This window comes from Cydia pomonella, chromosome 18, assembly GCF_033807575.1.
Source record: "Cydia pomonella isolate Wapato2018A chromosome 18, ilCydPomo1, whole genome shotgun sequence".
In the NCBI taxonomy this organism is placed as follows: Eukaryota; Metazoa; Arthropoda; class Insecta; order Lepidoptera; family Tortricidae; genus Cydia; species Cydia pomonella.
Window position 1 is genome coordinate 8,073,062 of NC_084720.1, and position 15,658 is coordinate 8,088,719.

At 35.6% G+C, this 15,658-nt stretch overlaps 2 protein-coding genes across 6 annotated transcripts in view; one reads left to right on the top strand and one right to left on the bottom strand.

The window, feature by feature from the left end:
- The window catches only part of LOC133527706 (sodium channel protein 60E), a 269,985-nt gene that overhangs the window by 82,928 nt on the left and 171,399 nt on the right, over nucleotides 1-15,658 (bottom strand). For all 5 annotated transcript variants that reach the window (XM_061864841.1, XM_061864840.1, XM_061864842.1 and 2 more), the window contains exon 4: nucleotides 14,877-15,085. In XM_061864841.1, the coding sequence (XP_061720825.1) occupies nucleotides 14,877-15,085 (209 nt within the window). The remainder of the gene's footprint in view (nucleotides 1-14,876; nucleotides 15,086-15,658) is intronic.
- On the top strand, nucleotides 1,217-4,487 carry LOC133527716 (uncharacterized). Its single transcript, XM_061864862.1, has 2 exons — nucleotides 1,217-1,871; nucleotides 3,528-4,487. The coding sequence occupies exons 1-2, from the start codon at nucleotides 1,407-1,409 to the stop codon at nucleotides 4,473-4,475; spliced, it is 1,413 nt and encodes a 470-aa protein (XP_061720846.1). The 5' UTR covers nucleotides 1,217-1,406; the 3' UTR covers nucleotides 4,476-4,487.

Genomic DNA, 15,658 nt, shown 5'->3' on the forward strand with positions numbered 1-15,658 from the left:
CAAACCTGTTCGGACACTATCTAATTTTGACAGGGAGACTATTCCAAAGGCGATCTGCCTGAATAGAGAAAGAATCGGACATGTAACCAGTTCGGTGAGATGGTATAGACAGAGATAGATTGCTAGAAGAGCGAAGCTGACGGACACGAGAGAAACCATAGCAGTGGAAGAAAGATTTTAGATATTCGGGGGACTGAAGGTAGTCAAGAACAGAAAAGAGGGTGCAGAGCATGCGAATGTTGCGCCGAATACGAATAGGAAACCAGACATGTTTTGAGCGGAATGAGGAGAAAACAAAACGAATACAATTATTCATTGAACGATCAAATTTGTCCAAGAGCACCTCATTTAAGTCCTGATAACACACATCACTATAGTCGATTATTGGTAGGATTAAAGTTTGTACTACTCGTAGTAATATTTTGGTTTTAATAGGTAAAAAGTGTTTAAGTCTGTTGAGAGCATGAAGAGAACAATCACGGTGGTACGCCATTTTCTTTGGCGCATACATTACATTTCGCAAATGTAACACGTCGGTACTAATGATTACTTATCTTTTTGTTTGCAGAATATATACTCAATAATGATATATTACTTTTTATTTCGTAATTTTTTGTCGTGTTTTGCTTATATTATTTAATATTATAAAGAGTAATATATTATGCTATAAGCGCGATTTATACGAGAATCAAATAGAAAGAGTTTTATGACTATTTTTATAAATTTTAATGTCGTCAGTGTCACATATGTGAAACAATTTCAATACACTTGTAAGGAAAAAAATACATTTCATCCAGATTCTTATGTAGGCAGAAAATGAACAGTTGTCCTAACAGTTTCGCCTCTGGCAAGCACACTTCTTCTTTAGCTTAGTGACAGACGACAAACGCCGAAAATGGCGGACACAATTTGTTCTCGATAGCCTGTCTAGTACATTTAAGTCAGTGATCTATAAGGGTTGGTAAGTATTGGTTTTTTATTTATTCGACGAGTATAGTATAACACAACACCCATATTGAGGTTAGGTACCTATATGTAAAAGAGCCAATATTATAATTATGAAACTGAATATCATTAAATGACGCATTAGAAATATGGGAATTTAAATTTAAAAAAATATACTTGATTTGGGTACCAGGTAAAAGACATTGTAAGGTCGAAATATTCGTTCAAGTTATGAACACAGCACACATAAATATAATTCGCAATTAAAAAAACAAAAAAAAACTGTCTACGGCCGCTCACTGGCTGAGGCACGGTGCGAGTGAACCAACGAATCCAGTGAATGGAAAGAGTGAGGGAGACGGAACGTATGAAAGAATGAATGATCATTTGGAGCCGAGCCACGCGAACGAGCGGACTTTACCGCGCACCGTTCCCGGTCTTAACAAAATGGCGGCAAACCAATGTTTGTAGTGTGTCGTGTGTCTATATTTCTTAATAATGTGCTTGTGTTGTTCAGCCAAATTAAAATGAGTTCTAGTGAAGCAAGTAACGACGAAGTGGAGAGTGTTCTAGTAGAAACTTTGTTACCAGCGAAATCCAAAGAGAAATATTTAAATGTATACGATGGTTTTATCAAGTGGAAGGATCAAAACAATGAAAAATCTTTCTCTGAGAAAGTATTCTTGAATTATTTTAACGAGATTGCCAAGAAATTGAAACCGAGCAGTTTGTGGGGGATATATTCAATGTTGAAAACCACAATGCGTGCAAAACACAACATTTATTTGCAGGAGTATTTTAATCTTCGTGTGTGGCTGAGAAAACGTAGTGTTGGATTCAAAAGCAGTCAGTCTAAAATTTTGACTGAAGAAAATATAAAGAAATTTATAGACGAAGCCCCAGACGCGAAGTATCTAGCGGCAAAGGTACTTGAACGTAAATATAATTATATTTATATTGTTATTAGCATTCACAATAATCTTCACATAATAATAATGCTAGCGAGCACAAAGTACAGCGTTTGTGGACGGGACGGAAGCCAACAATCTTAACAAAGGGCCCGACCGGCAATGGTATAGTAGGCCACGAAATCCACATTACAAAATGTTTATTTTATGAAGATATTTTTCGAGTTAGTTATTTTATTTATGTTATATACTTAATGACGATACAATTATATAAAAATACGTCTAAACATATACTTATACTTCTACTAATGAATTTAGAAAGAAAAGTATTTTCATTTATTAATTAGGTATGTACAATAATACCTGCTTATTTTTTTCGTTCTGAAACTGCTAAAATACTTACTATAATAAAATTACTTTATTGCATATGTACATAATCTTATTAATCTATAAAGCCATATCAACATAATCACACAGGATTGTTGGCACGCGGCCGACATTCCACGCTAGGCTGATAATTGCTTATTTCCTGGCCTCCAACAATACGCTTGCGTCATTGCTTGCTGTCTCTTTCCAGCTTAACCTCGGCCGCGTGCTGTACGAGAACGGCAGCAAGTTTTACCGCTGCTGCTCGCGTCACGGGTCATTAAACTACCTATAGTCTGTTACTGCTGGTAGTGCTTATTATTTAGTAGTAGAAATAATATGTAGGTAGGTACTTACATTACTTTTACTTGTTATATTTTTAAATTTGCTCATATTAAGTATTTACGTAAATACGCCGTTTATATTCAAACTACTTTTTGTTGTAGAAATGAATAGAAGTCATTAAATTATAATCTGCTACTTGTAATGTTTTAAAATACATATTATGTTTCGGGCGTTAGTTGTCCTCAATGAGGCAGACGCCGGCAATGATCAATTGCAGGCGCCTCCCGGTCGGCTCGGCCGCCGCCAGAGGTCATCAACTCAATTGAAATCATACCAAATGTATTCACCTACTTTTTATGATTTTATTTCACAAATATTATACTGTTGTATAGTAAGTATTTATAGATATTTATTTCGTACATAAAATTTTCAACAGACGTTTGGACTAATTGCGCTTCAATTCGACATACCTACTGAGTACTTATATAATACAGAATGCTCCAAAATATACGTTGTATTTTTTTTACTGCAGCATATTGTTGATGATTAAAGAAAGTTTGTGTTTCAAAGCTAAAGGAGAATACTTTAAAGATAATAGGTACGTTTTGTTTAGATAAATTACTGTAGTTTTAATTATTAATATCATTTTGTGAGAGATGTGACAGATAAGCAAGACCAACACTTATTCCTAAAATCTTTATCTACGTATTTTTGGGCCCGTCTGTAAAATTGGACTACTAAAGTTGTCTTAAATACGAGTATACAGTATAAGAAGTTAAAAATATTTTTTTTCATCATCATAAATTTAAGAGCTGCGCTCTTGTCGGTGAAGCAATCTCCAGGCATGCCTTTCTTTAGCATATTTTTTTATTCGTTTGTTTTTAAAACTAAGTACATATGTATTATAAAATCTGTTTTTATTAGAAATTGCTTCTTTACCATGGAATGCTTAGTTTGGTTTTGGTATCGAAAGGTTGCATTGCTGTGCACCTCCTTTATATTACAAATTTATTCTTGTTTCAGGTGGCGCTTATCCTGGGTGTTTGCGGACAGCTACGAGCTGTCGATTTAACCTGTTTTAACACGAACAACATAAAAATCGTCGACGGCTTAATGATTGGAGTACTGTGTGATGCCCAGAACAAGACCGAAAAAATATTCGTCATTCGAGATGAATTCATCCCATGGGTGCAGAAATATCAGGCATTGAGGCCTGCCAAGGTAGACACGGAAAGATTCTTCTTGAATTTGAGAGATGGTAATTGTACAAAACAAGTAATTGGACGGCATAAAATGGGAAACTTGCCCAAAGAAATAGCTGCCTTTTTGAAGTTGCCGCACCCGGAACGTTTTACTGGACACTGTTTTCGGCGATCGGCGAATGCTATTGGGGCAGTTATAACTAATGTAGACAAAGGTAACAGAGAACAACTTCGAAGCTCAACCCAGGGCGAGATTTCAGAAGTATTGGAATTCGCAAGGCGATACAGGAAAGGTTATTCCATCAAGCAAGATGCATTTATTGAAGTTGAACCTGCCTCTGGTCTTAGTAATATTCAAGCTGAAAATATGAAACTTGCGAACGAGGTTAAAATTAAAACCGAAAGGATAGATGAAGAAACTACTGATGAGGTTTATGTTAAAGCCGAACCATTCGATGAAACCATCGGGGATCCTATACATGCTTTTGATTCAACCGATTTGACAACATCTAAGCCCTCTGCTTCTGGTAGGTCTTCCCAATTGTCTGATGTTGTTATGGAGGATTCTGATGATTCACTAGATATGGTTCGCATCATGAATGAAGACGTGGACCGATCCACCACATTGCAAGCTCTTCGGGAGGAGTCATCACAAGGACCGTCTAGCCAGAATGACACAAAAATAACTGTAGCTGGAAAAAATATAACAATAATTTTTAAAAACTGTACTAATGTCGGGAATGTAACTGTGAATGTTATTAATAAATAGACTTCAACTGTTTTGCGTCACTCTAGTACATTACGATACAAGTGCGAATTACCTATTCGCACATGTATCGTACAACGTTTTACAGTACATATGGCCCTTTAAATGTTCGACACAGTAACGTAATATGCTACTTCTCGCACTAGTGCTATAAAGAAGCCCCATATGTACTGTAAATTATTTTTAAGTATATCTTTATTCCTACTCTTTATACCTGATAACAAATATTTTGTTTTAAGTGAAGGCTAGACAGTAGACACACAATAAATACTGATGTTATCTATCTATGTGGCTAATACTGAAGGATCACAATCTCACATTCTGTTCACCCGACAAGTCTACACGTGCAATTTTTGTCATGTCACGTCAGTAGTGTAACGTGTTTCATAGAGTTCAGTCGTCAGTCTCTTTTTTTTACTGTACGTGATACTGTATATGTACAAAGTACAAACTGATAAATATTGCGATCCGTCAATATACTAGACTAGACGTTCAATAGATATAACGATATTTGATAAATATCAGTAAATCACAGTATTTATTGTATTAGATAAATTAGGTATTTTGAAGTTGTCAAGTTCATATCTGGCGTTACAGAAAGTTTCTTGTGTACAGTACCCCTAGTGTAAATTTGATCGACATCATAACGTGACGAACGCGTTTGCGTTAAGTCTTATTTTGTATAGGATTTTGAGTTTCCAAAACGTCCCGCTTGGCGCGCTCTTTCTTAATCCAATACAAAATGAGACTAAACGCAAACGCGTACGTCACGTTTCGAAATCGAATTTATTTACACTAGGGGTACTGAATATAAAAAAGTTTGTTATGTACGTATCACTCTGTCATGCACAAGGCAGGGCTGGATAACATAACAACTCTTCTTTCAACATAACTGTCGCAATTTTACAGTTAGCAAAACTCTTTTTAAGTAAGTTATTGCTTAATAATAAAGTTTCATTTTACCAAGTATTAATTTTACCAATGAATTATTTAGTCAAATGTACCTATCATTAGGCATAACTTACATTTCCCAAAATATTGCATGGCATACGATTTACATCCGAATAGAGATTGATCCCTGCAGTATTTTTAGGTATTTTTACTTTCATGTAAAATATATTTTTTTCATTTTAAATAAATAAAAAAACGTTATTTTAAAAATAATCGTCTTTTTTAAATTATATAAGGACATCAAATAAAAAATCAGTGATCAATTCAGTGCAGTGTGGTGACTCGTAAACTTTTCTGTAGCCATAGAGAAATAAGAATTAATAGAGCGCTCACTCCATACATCCGTTTTGATACCAAAATGCTTATTATTTTCGCAGTCGACATCTAGCATCGAGTAGCGGAACTCTCAGTACTGCTACTCGACAATAGATATCGCGGCAAACAAAAAGTCTAATGCTCAACGATTTTCAGCTAATATTATAACCAGAGTAAGCGTGGGAGTTGAAAATAGAGTTCCGGTTACTCTGGTTATAATTGTTATTATTATTTCTCTATGCTGTGGCTTAGTTAGGACTAGCAACAGTATCAACCCGCCCCGGCCTCGAACGGATTAGTATATGGTAGTTAGAAAGACTGAATTAAGTAAGGTGTGTAAAGCGTTTTAAGCACTGGCGCAGGGTAGGGCAAGGCATTCTCCATACAAACCTTGTGCAAGTTTTATTCGTTAGTTTTGGCACTATAGCATTTAATTTCATTTTTTGCTTGTATATATTGGATATACGCAGAACTTGATGTAGAAATTTTTCTATATTAAAAAAAAATACAAAAAAAAAAATTCAAAAAAATTATACATCAAGCCCTAGCTAACAGAAAAATAAGCATATTTACCAAAAATAATAACTGTAGCGCAAGCACAAACGAAGAAAAACGCGCACAAAGTTTGTATGGAAAGAGCTTGCCCTACCCTTTGCCTTAAACGCTTTACACACCTTACTAATTCAGTCGTCGTAAAAGTGTTCCAAAAATTTCATACTACATATTTTTATTTGTCCGTTATGTTATAGCCATAGAAGTTTGTACTGAAAATGTATCTAAATGGACCAAAAAATTGAGGACATTTTTTTCTCAGTAGATATGATATAAACATTCATAATTATAACACAAAAACATGTTACAAATTTAAATAGAGATGCCTATTTGCCAAATTTGCGAAGTAACGATTTGATCAAACATTATTTATAATATAATATTAGCCAATAAAAACTTTTGCTAAATACGTTCTTGTTTCAATAAAATTTGACATACATAGTAAAATATTAATTTGACCAAATAAATTAAACGTGAAGAGTAAATTTGCTAAAGATTCACTTGGGAAATTAAACTACTGCGATAAGTTTGTTGGGAAGCCAAAAAAACATTTGGCTCTAAAGGAAGTACACCCAAACTAGGCTCTTAAGCTTAAAAAATATTAAATCCTATTCAATCGCTCGGTTCCACAGAGTTTTGAACAATGCAAAAACAAATGTCATCTAGAAACCACTAAGTAAAGCTTTCAGATCGAGACCAAACAATATGCCTCATATATTATAGCTTAAGGCAATTCGTGTTTTATTACAATAGCCGAAGGTTTTATTGAACGCTAAGATGTTTGTTGCAGCGTGGAGAACGTCTACACAGAAATTTAAACTTTATTATGTAGTGAGAGAGATGAATATATCTAGAGTTATTTTCTCGTGAAAGGTGCGGTGACGGAAACGGCATCCGACGGTTGCCTGTAAAGTTTAAATCAATAACCTGTTGATGTTGCGGCCGATAAACCGCCATATTAGCCGTATATATGTATCTACACTTCTACAGTTTATCGATAGAGCCTTTGTAGAGCCGACAGTTGATACGTTTGCGTTTGTGGGAAATATCGAAAGTTTTTAATATACCCTGTCGTTTTGTTTTTATAAATTTCAATGTTCTTTATTTACCCACATGTCGTTGCTGTACACCACAGCAACGACAACTTTATTTTTTAAGGAATTAGAGCGTGCGTAAATAATTTTGAATAGGTTCTTGATCCACTTAGCTTCTGCTGTCGACTATACCTAATAAATCGAGTTGGTAATAATCAGCGTTGTTACATATAGGTACATCTGACAAATGCCATACTACACTGACTCCTCTTTAGTAATTCACGTCTTTCGGCAGATATAATTAATAAAATAAAAATCATCTGTAGCTTAAAAAACGTCGATGTTTTCTAATAGGTTAGAATTCAAAGCACAAGTAAGAATAAGATGATTGTAATTCTCTTACCAAAATGTCTTTGTCTAGGCATCGCGCTTTGACGATCCTAGTAACTAATGCTTTTAGTTCATGCTTTATACATTGCACTGTCAGCGAGCGCAATGGGTTTAATATCTCAAATGTAATGCGCTTTGGATTAGCTGCCTTGCGGAAAAGTTGCAAGCTTGGTATTTTTGAAGCGCATTGTGAAGGAGTGCTGTACAGCTGGGGCCTTTTACTAAAAATTGTATTTTGACGTAGATAAACGCTTTCTTCAGAACTTCGAACCGAGGTGAAATCAGGGGTGTTTATACTGCATTGGCATGGCATATATAGCCTTCTGAGATCCTGCGTCCAATTTTTACATATTCCGCGATCTATTTTGAACTTTTATTTAATAACTAAGAGTTCCAAATTCAATTCAAACAACTGCTGCTGGGTCGCAGGAGGATAGATAAATTAAGTATTATTTCGACACACACTGAAGGCACAAATCATACACGAGTCATCTCGAATGAAACGCCTAAATTAATTCCTAAATCACCTTACTCCTGTATTGCTTCCTTGAGCAGAATGAATTATCCCTCTACCTATATTTATACAACAACAAAGGAACAATATACAAGCTTTAATTTCAACTATAAATCCAATGTAGCAAAGATCATTTTGCCACCAAGTAAGTGGCTGAGATTTGGGCCTTCGGAACTAATTATTATTCAATATGCCGTTAATTCGTGTCTCTAATCAATTTGTGGCGTGATTGGTATTGAACTAATTCAAATCGGTAGGTTAGAACTAGTGAGAATTAATTTCACTGGCAAAGCGAGTCAATAAGTTGAGTGCAAGGGTTGAATTTATACATATGTAGGTGACTACTTACTTACTGCCTAGCGCTGGTGGCCTAGCGGTAAGAGCGTGCGACTTGCAAACCGGAGGTCGCGGGTTCAAACCCCGGCTCATACCAATGAGTTTTTCGGAACTTATGTACGAAATATCATTTGATATTTAGCAGTCGCTTTTCGGTGAAGGAAAACATCGTGAGGAAACCGGACTAATCCCAACAAGGCCTAGTTTACCCTCTGGGTTGAAAGGGCAGATGGCAGTCGCTTTCGTAAAAATTAGTGCCTACGCCAAATCTTGGGATTAGTTGTCAAGCGGACCCCAGGCTCCCATGAGCCGTGGCAAAATGCAGGGACAACGCGAGGAAGAAGGAAGAAGGAGGTGACTACTTACTGGTAGGTAAATTTAATTTATACATAGAATAATTATAAAATCCAACAGCAATGAAAATTAGTCATTTTAAAAACAGTGACCCTAAGCCCAAATGTGTCAGCTAAGGGCTCAGCTTTAAAAGCTGATCCGCAACGTGAAATTGGCATATTACGGTTTCATTATCGCTCATCTCATTAGTTTTTCGTTTATTTCTTATTTCGTATAATTCTGTATTCGTCACTCGTTCTTTATACGTATTGTTCGTTTATTTATCATTATCTACTTTAGTCAAAGTCTATAACTAGTATCTCTATGTCTTATTCGTTTATCGTCACGGTCTTCCTAGGTCCCATTCGTTATTTTTCGTCCTCGTTTTTCATATCATTCGCAAGTTATATCTAGTCACATTCGTTTTTCGTCACTCTCTTTTTTTGGTCTCATTGGCAATTCGTCTCATTCTTTTTTTGGATGCATTTGCTACGTCCCGTTCTCGGTCGTGCATTTTTTCGTGAATTATTGTATTCGTTTTAGAGTCGTTTCCAGGTAATATTATGTAGTAAATGGGTATTCAACATGATGTTTGCAATAGTTTAATGATGTTCATATAAAAAATAGTCACAAAAGTCACATATAGTGATTGAGACGGATAACGAATGTGACGAACTCAGAATGCGATCAAAAACAAAAGAGATGACTAATTACGAATGTGTCCAGAATCGAACTTGTAAAATTAGTTTCGACAAAAACGTCAATGAGATGAAAACGTAACCGAAAAATGATGAATAAGACTAAAGAATAATAATACATACATAATAAAACAACTTAAAAAAATATTGTCAAAGAAGATAGTGACAGAGAGCGACAAAGACAAATCGAGTAAAGGACGAGTGACGAATACAGAATGATATGATAAAAAAAAAAAACGAAAAACGAATGAGACGAGCGACGCCGATACCATAAATTGTGTGTATTTTTGAGCCAACCTGTACTTAAAGTATAATTTATAATTCATAAAATATACCTATTAATATATACTGACTTTTCTTAAAAATTGTATTCCTTAAATGTACCTAAATACTCGTATTTTAAATGAAATGTTGAATTATTTTGGGACGCAGATTTGATATACATTTAGATTATGGCTTCAGATCAGGCTATGAACGTGTTAAGATAACAAAGCAAACGTCCAATAAAGTTTCAACTCTGTGGTCGTAAGTCCGTCCACATCTTCGCTGGAAATTTTGCGACGTGACTTGAAGTAAGTGCCTGACTTATATTACCCTATCAATGCGAAAAGGGCGTAAGTAGCAGATATCGCAGTGTTGGTTACAACTTTTTATATATAGCGAAGCGAATCCTATGAAATATACGGGAGAACGAATTTAATTTGGTGTAAATGCGACTTTATGAAGATCTATTCAAAGTGAGTGCGTTTTGAAGATCTTATTCTTATGGCAATGATAGGCAAGCTGGAGGCCGATTCTAAATTAACAATTTATTAAGGGTTTGATGTTTTTAAATTACTTATTTAAAAACATCAAACCCTTAATAAATTTGTATTAGTATAATGACTTTGACGACCGATTGGTAAGTGGGAAATGGAATCAAAGTCGTCTCATTAGGCCATCTCATGAACACCAATAATTGCGAGAAAATGGATAATTAAGTTATTAAGTAGGTATTGAATATTTTGATATCTAAGACAATCCAAATTCGTCTGTCCGACCAAATGACAAGGCCTCCAGGCCGCGTAGCCAACGTTACAGTCGTTAACGCTCTGTAGCGTAGCGTAGTCATCTCTCTCTATTACTCTTCCATATTAGTGCGACTGTGACAGTTGCGTTTCGTTCGCCACGGAGCGTGAACGATATGCACGTTGGCTACGCGGGCTGGTAAGTAAACGTCATAATTCCTTAACACATTCACTGCCACCAACGTATATATGCGTTCAGCATCATACAAATTTATGGTCTGGGCTGTCAAAACTGCTGCCAATTTATCTTTGTCTGACTCTAAAATTTTTAGGAAACGCCAATCATGGGAAAGATTTCGTGATTTTTCGGCGCACCGGCCATCCCTTAATTTTTTTTCAATAATCATTAATTTTGTCGACGAACGAATATCATCTTGGCTAGGCCCCCAGTTCAGGCATTTTTACTTTGCGTGATTAAAATAATTCTATCAGCATTTCCATTTTTCTTTAGTTAATTAACAGAGAATAGACGATATTTTTATGCCTTAATTTTCTTTTTCTACTTAGAATTCTTATGAACTAAAATTTTCTAGATGAATTAATATTTTCAAAGATCAATAAATAAAAGGTTTAAGCCACACAATAATTCTGAAGAGGGTAATATACTTATCCAACTCTATGATATTTATACAAATAATTTTAATAAGTAGGTAGGGTGTGGTGAATTGGTGATACTCATAATAAATAAATAGCCTGCCAATCTAGAAAAACACTAATTAAGCAGTCAATGATTGATATTTATACTCTAACAAGCCAAATTTGTCACGGCGCGAAATTAAAAATTTGAACGGAGCATCGATCCTTCGCGCCGACATTCTTCAAATTTGCCGCGTTTTTCTACTTGCCTAGTTAATATAGTTTGGCAAGCCATTCCCGTCAGTAGAAAATTGGATATCCTCTCATAGAAAATTTGAATTACGCGCTTTTTACTACTAGTACCGACAAAGTGGGTTCGCCAGAGTATATTTTACCGAAACTAGTCTGTTAATTATTGAAAGCAGTTTCGAAAATAACAAGCTAACTTTAATTTGAAATACAATCTCGAGTCGTCTTGATACCGATCTGGAGACATCTTGTTTAAATTGTAAATTTGCTTCTGAATAAAACTAACTCCACTCCTAACATCGTAATACAATTAAGTCAGATTTAGCGCTACTTGTTATGGAAACTTGACTTCGTCTCGTGTAAATTTCTTAGAAAGGGTTGTATTACAACAAACTGATGATATTTATTTCTAATAATGTAAATATAATATGGCATGGGGGTTAAACTCATTTTAGAAACGGGTTACATCTGTGGACAATGCAATAAAAGTTTACAGTTGCAATAATAATGCAGAGAGGTTTACAAATAGACAAAAAGGAAAATAAATATTTTAAACTTCAAGGATGATTCATATTTGTTATTTAAAAAATGTTTACTCCGATTTCGACTCGATTATCTCGATTTTCGACTTTGATATGACTTGAATAAATTTTATTAATCACTAGCACTGATACGTTTTCGCCCCCAAAAACTCGGGCTATTAGGTATCTGGCTCACAATTATTGTTGCGCGTGAGATACACTGCGAGCCGTGTCACGGTCATATAATAACAAGATCAACAGTTTTAATAAGTTGTTAAATCAGAATTCGCCTCAAAAGATTCCATAAAGATTGTCATTGTGTTGAAGTTCATTGATCCGTATATAAACTTTTAAGTCTAAAGGTAACAGTGCCTTCACTAGCAATGGACATGGACATATTATACTCTGGCAAACCCATTTTGACAGTGTGAAAACGCTTTTTTTTATGGGAGGACAACCCGTTTGTTTTAAATAAATAAATAAATATTATAGGACTTTATTACACAAGTTGACTAAGTCCCACAGTAAGCTCAATAAGGCTTGTGTTGAGGGTACTTAGACAACGATATATATAATATATAAATATTTATAAATACTTAAATACATAGAAAACACCCATGACTCAGGAACAAATATCCATGCTCATCACACGGATACATGCCCTTACCAGGATTTGAACCCGGGACCAGCAGCTTCGTAGGCAGGGTCACTACCCACTAGGCCAGACCGGTCGTTTTGCCTACATTCATTAAATTTGCCGCCTTTTTCTATTGACGGAAATGGCTTGCCAAACTATACCTACATGTCAGAAGGCCTACCGCTTTTGGTTTTATTTTAGAATATTCCTACCGTAACAAAATCAGGTAATTTACGCAATCACTGATTATATTAGAAGACACATGATAGAACAAGAAAACGGAAGTGCAGTAGAAGTTAAACCTTCACGGGTGATGTTGAGTGGCTTTGAAAATTTTCGACAAAAAATTACTCTAGATAATCGACCATATGTTTTTTTTTATTTTACCACCAGGAAGTGAAAAGTTTATGTGCTCAGTGATAGACTGATAGCAAATATCACCTAGTAAAAAATATTTCATTAAAAGAATAATGTACACTTTTTGGGAGAAATTTTCAATTTACCCGAAAGGGCATTCTGGACAGGGCACGGAAATTAATGACTTGCCTGGGTCCCGACCGAGAAACATGTAAACTATATTAAAAACTAAAAATCTGATATGCATCTTTTACAGTTATCCTACGATTTCATCTTGGACAAGAAAAAAATCGGGTTCTGAAATTGGCCCGTCAATGTACCTAACGGGAATTAGATGTATCTGTGGCAAAGCTCTGGCACAGAATAAATAATAGTACTACCGTACATAAATGAATGACACTTCCGACAAAACCGAAGTTTGACAGCGATTCAGGGATGAATCATGCTGTCCCTTTCTAATGTACTGCACTATCCCTTTCGGCTATTTAGGGTTACCAAAATTCAAGTCATTTATTATCTGTGGTCGCGCAAGCAAAGGGACCTCAATAATTCGTGCCAACCCTAATAATTGCTCGGAGCAATGCTGAGCCGAACGGAGCTGAGAATGACCGAAAGGAAGTATGTCGCCCCACTGGCTCTGGCAGACAACACTGTACCTATCCATATATGTCTCGCTTTTTCTTGAAAGAAAGATACCGGCTAGTAACCTAAATATTATCAAAGTTTTCTCTAAATTAGTTAAATTTTGTTTATTGCACGTTCCGCCTATTTATTGGCCGAAACTTTGTCAAGTCCTGCCGTTGCGTTACAATTGGATTATATTTAATAAGGAATTGTTTTGTTCGGATCTTCAGAACTTTTTATAATTTATAAAGTTGTCTGGCATTTTCCCGTATTTTTAAGATCATTATCTGGTTGTCTGTTTCTTTTTATTGCAAACTCTCTTTGACAATATTATTATACCAATATTCAACAAAGAACAGAACAACAGTATGTTTTTGAATTGAGATATTTAATAGAAACGTGAAAATATTTATAAGTATTAAATAGTCAAACACTGCCAAATATTTCGATAGCAAATATTAAGAGAAAGATCCCATAGGCTTATGCGCTCTTAAAATGAAAGCTTCTAATTATAATTTAAAGAAATAAGTTGAAATTTCCAACACGAAAATTGCGGCGGGTTTTTCATAAATATATTTAGAATAATTTGTCGAGATGTAATTAAGATTTATTTCTCCCGCCCTAAACAAAACGTGCCAAGCCCCGCAGAATCAACGCGATGCGTGACGCTACGAAAATTTTGTATTATGTCATGAACGTGTGGAAATGAAGGAGCTTAAAAACTGTTTGTTTTTACTTTAGACAGTGATATTGTGTTTCAGGCCCTGAAATAAGTAGGTAGATTTGTTGTGGTAATAGAAACGCAAGAAGCTAATTTACGCCTGATAAGAGAGGTAATCGATTCTTCAGTTCCAAGCAAAAAAAAAAAAAAAAAGCATTAACTTGGGCTTCCTGTCTTACGTTGAAAACTGTCAAATTAGCTACCTAATAAATAACCTCTTCAAACCAGTGTCTGTATGAAGATACGGATATTATGGTAATTATACCACATAATTATTATAGTTTAGTTTTTAAATTCTCTAATTAAATGCATGTTATTTCGCGAGTTATTTGTTGGATATTTCGCTTAACAAATTATCTGTTGTGGCATTAACTTCGTTTGCGATATTTGTAAATAATATTTATTAATATATATATTTTGCAAATAATAAGGCACGCCCGCCTCAGCGGTAAGCGCGTGGCGGTAAAGGTTAATGTTTGAAACGTGGAATGCGTAACGGTTATAAAAGTATCGTAAACAGTGCACTTACTCAGCCTCTTCGATAGTCTCGGACATGGCTAGGAAGACACAGTTGAGCAGGATGGTGGCCATGACGATGTAGTCGAAGTACTGGTTGGTGGAGAGGTAGACGCACGCCCGCCGCAGCGGTGACCACGGGGACCACCAGAACAGCGAGCGCGTGGCGGTGAAGCGGTGGATATAGTTCTTGCGGAAACGCTTTGAGACCACGCAGAATGTCTGGAACAAATGAAAACAAGGTCAATTATATTTGATTTGTACGATTTTAGGTAGTAAATTTGCTTAACAGTATCTAGTCATCAAATCAATGAAGTTATGAGCTTAATATTTCTAGTTATGAGCTTAAACGGAATCGCTATATTTTTAGCTCAAATATGGAAATGGTTGTGGGGTAAAAGAGGTGGTGGATGTTACAGGTATTGTGGTTTAACAATTATTTTTAACAATTTCCTTATTACCTACAACCACCAGACCACACGCAAGTATACTAACTTAAATGTAGTTTATTTTTATAGTAGTCATAACAGTTAGTAGCGTTGGTAGCCTAGCGGTAAGAGCGTGCGACTTTCAATCCGGAGGTGGCGGGTTCAAACCCCGGCTCGTACCAATGAGTTTTTCGGAACTTATGTACGATATATTGATATTTACCAGTCGCTTTTCGGTGAAGAAAACATCGTGAGGAAACCGGACCCCCTAATCCTAATCCCAATAAGTCTTAGTTTCCCCTCTGGGTTGAAAGGTCAGATGGCAGTCGCTTTCGTAAAATCTAGTGCCTACGCCATTTCTCGGGAT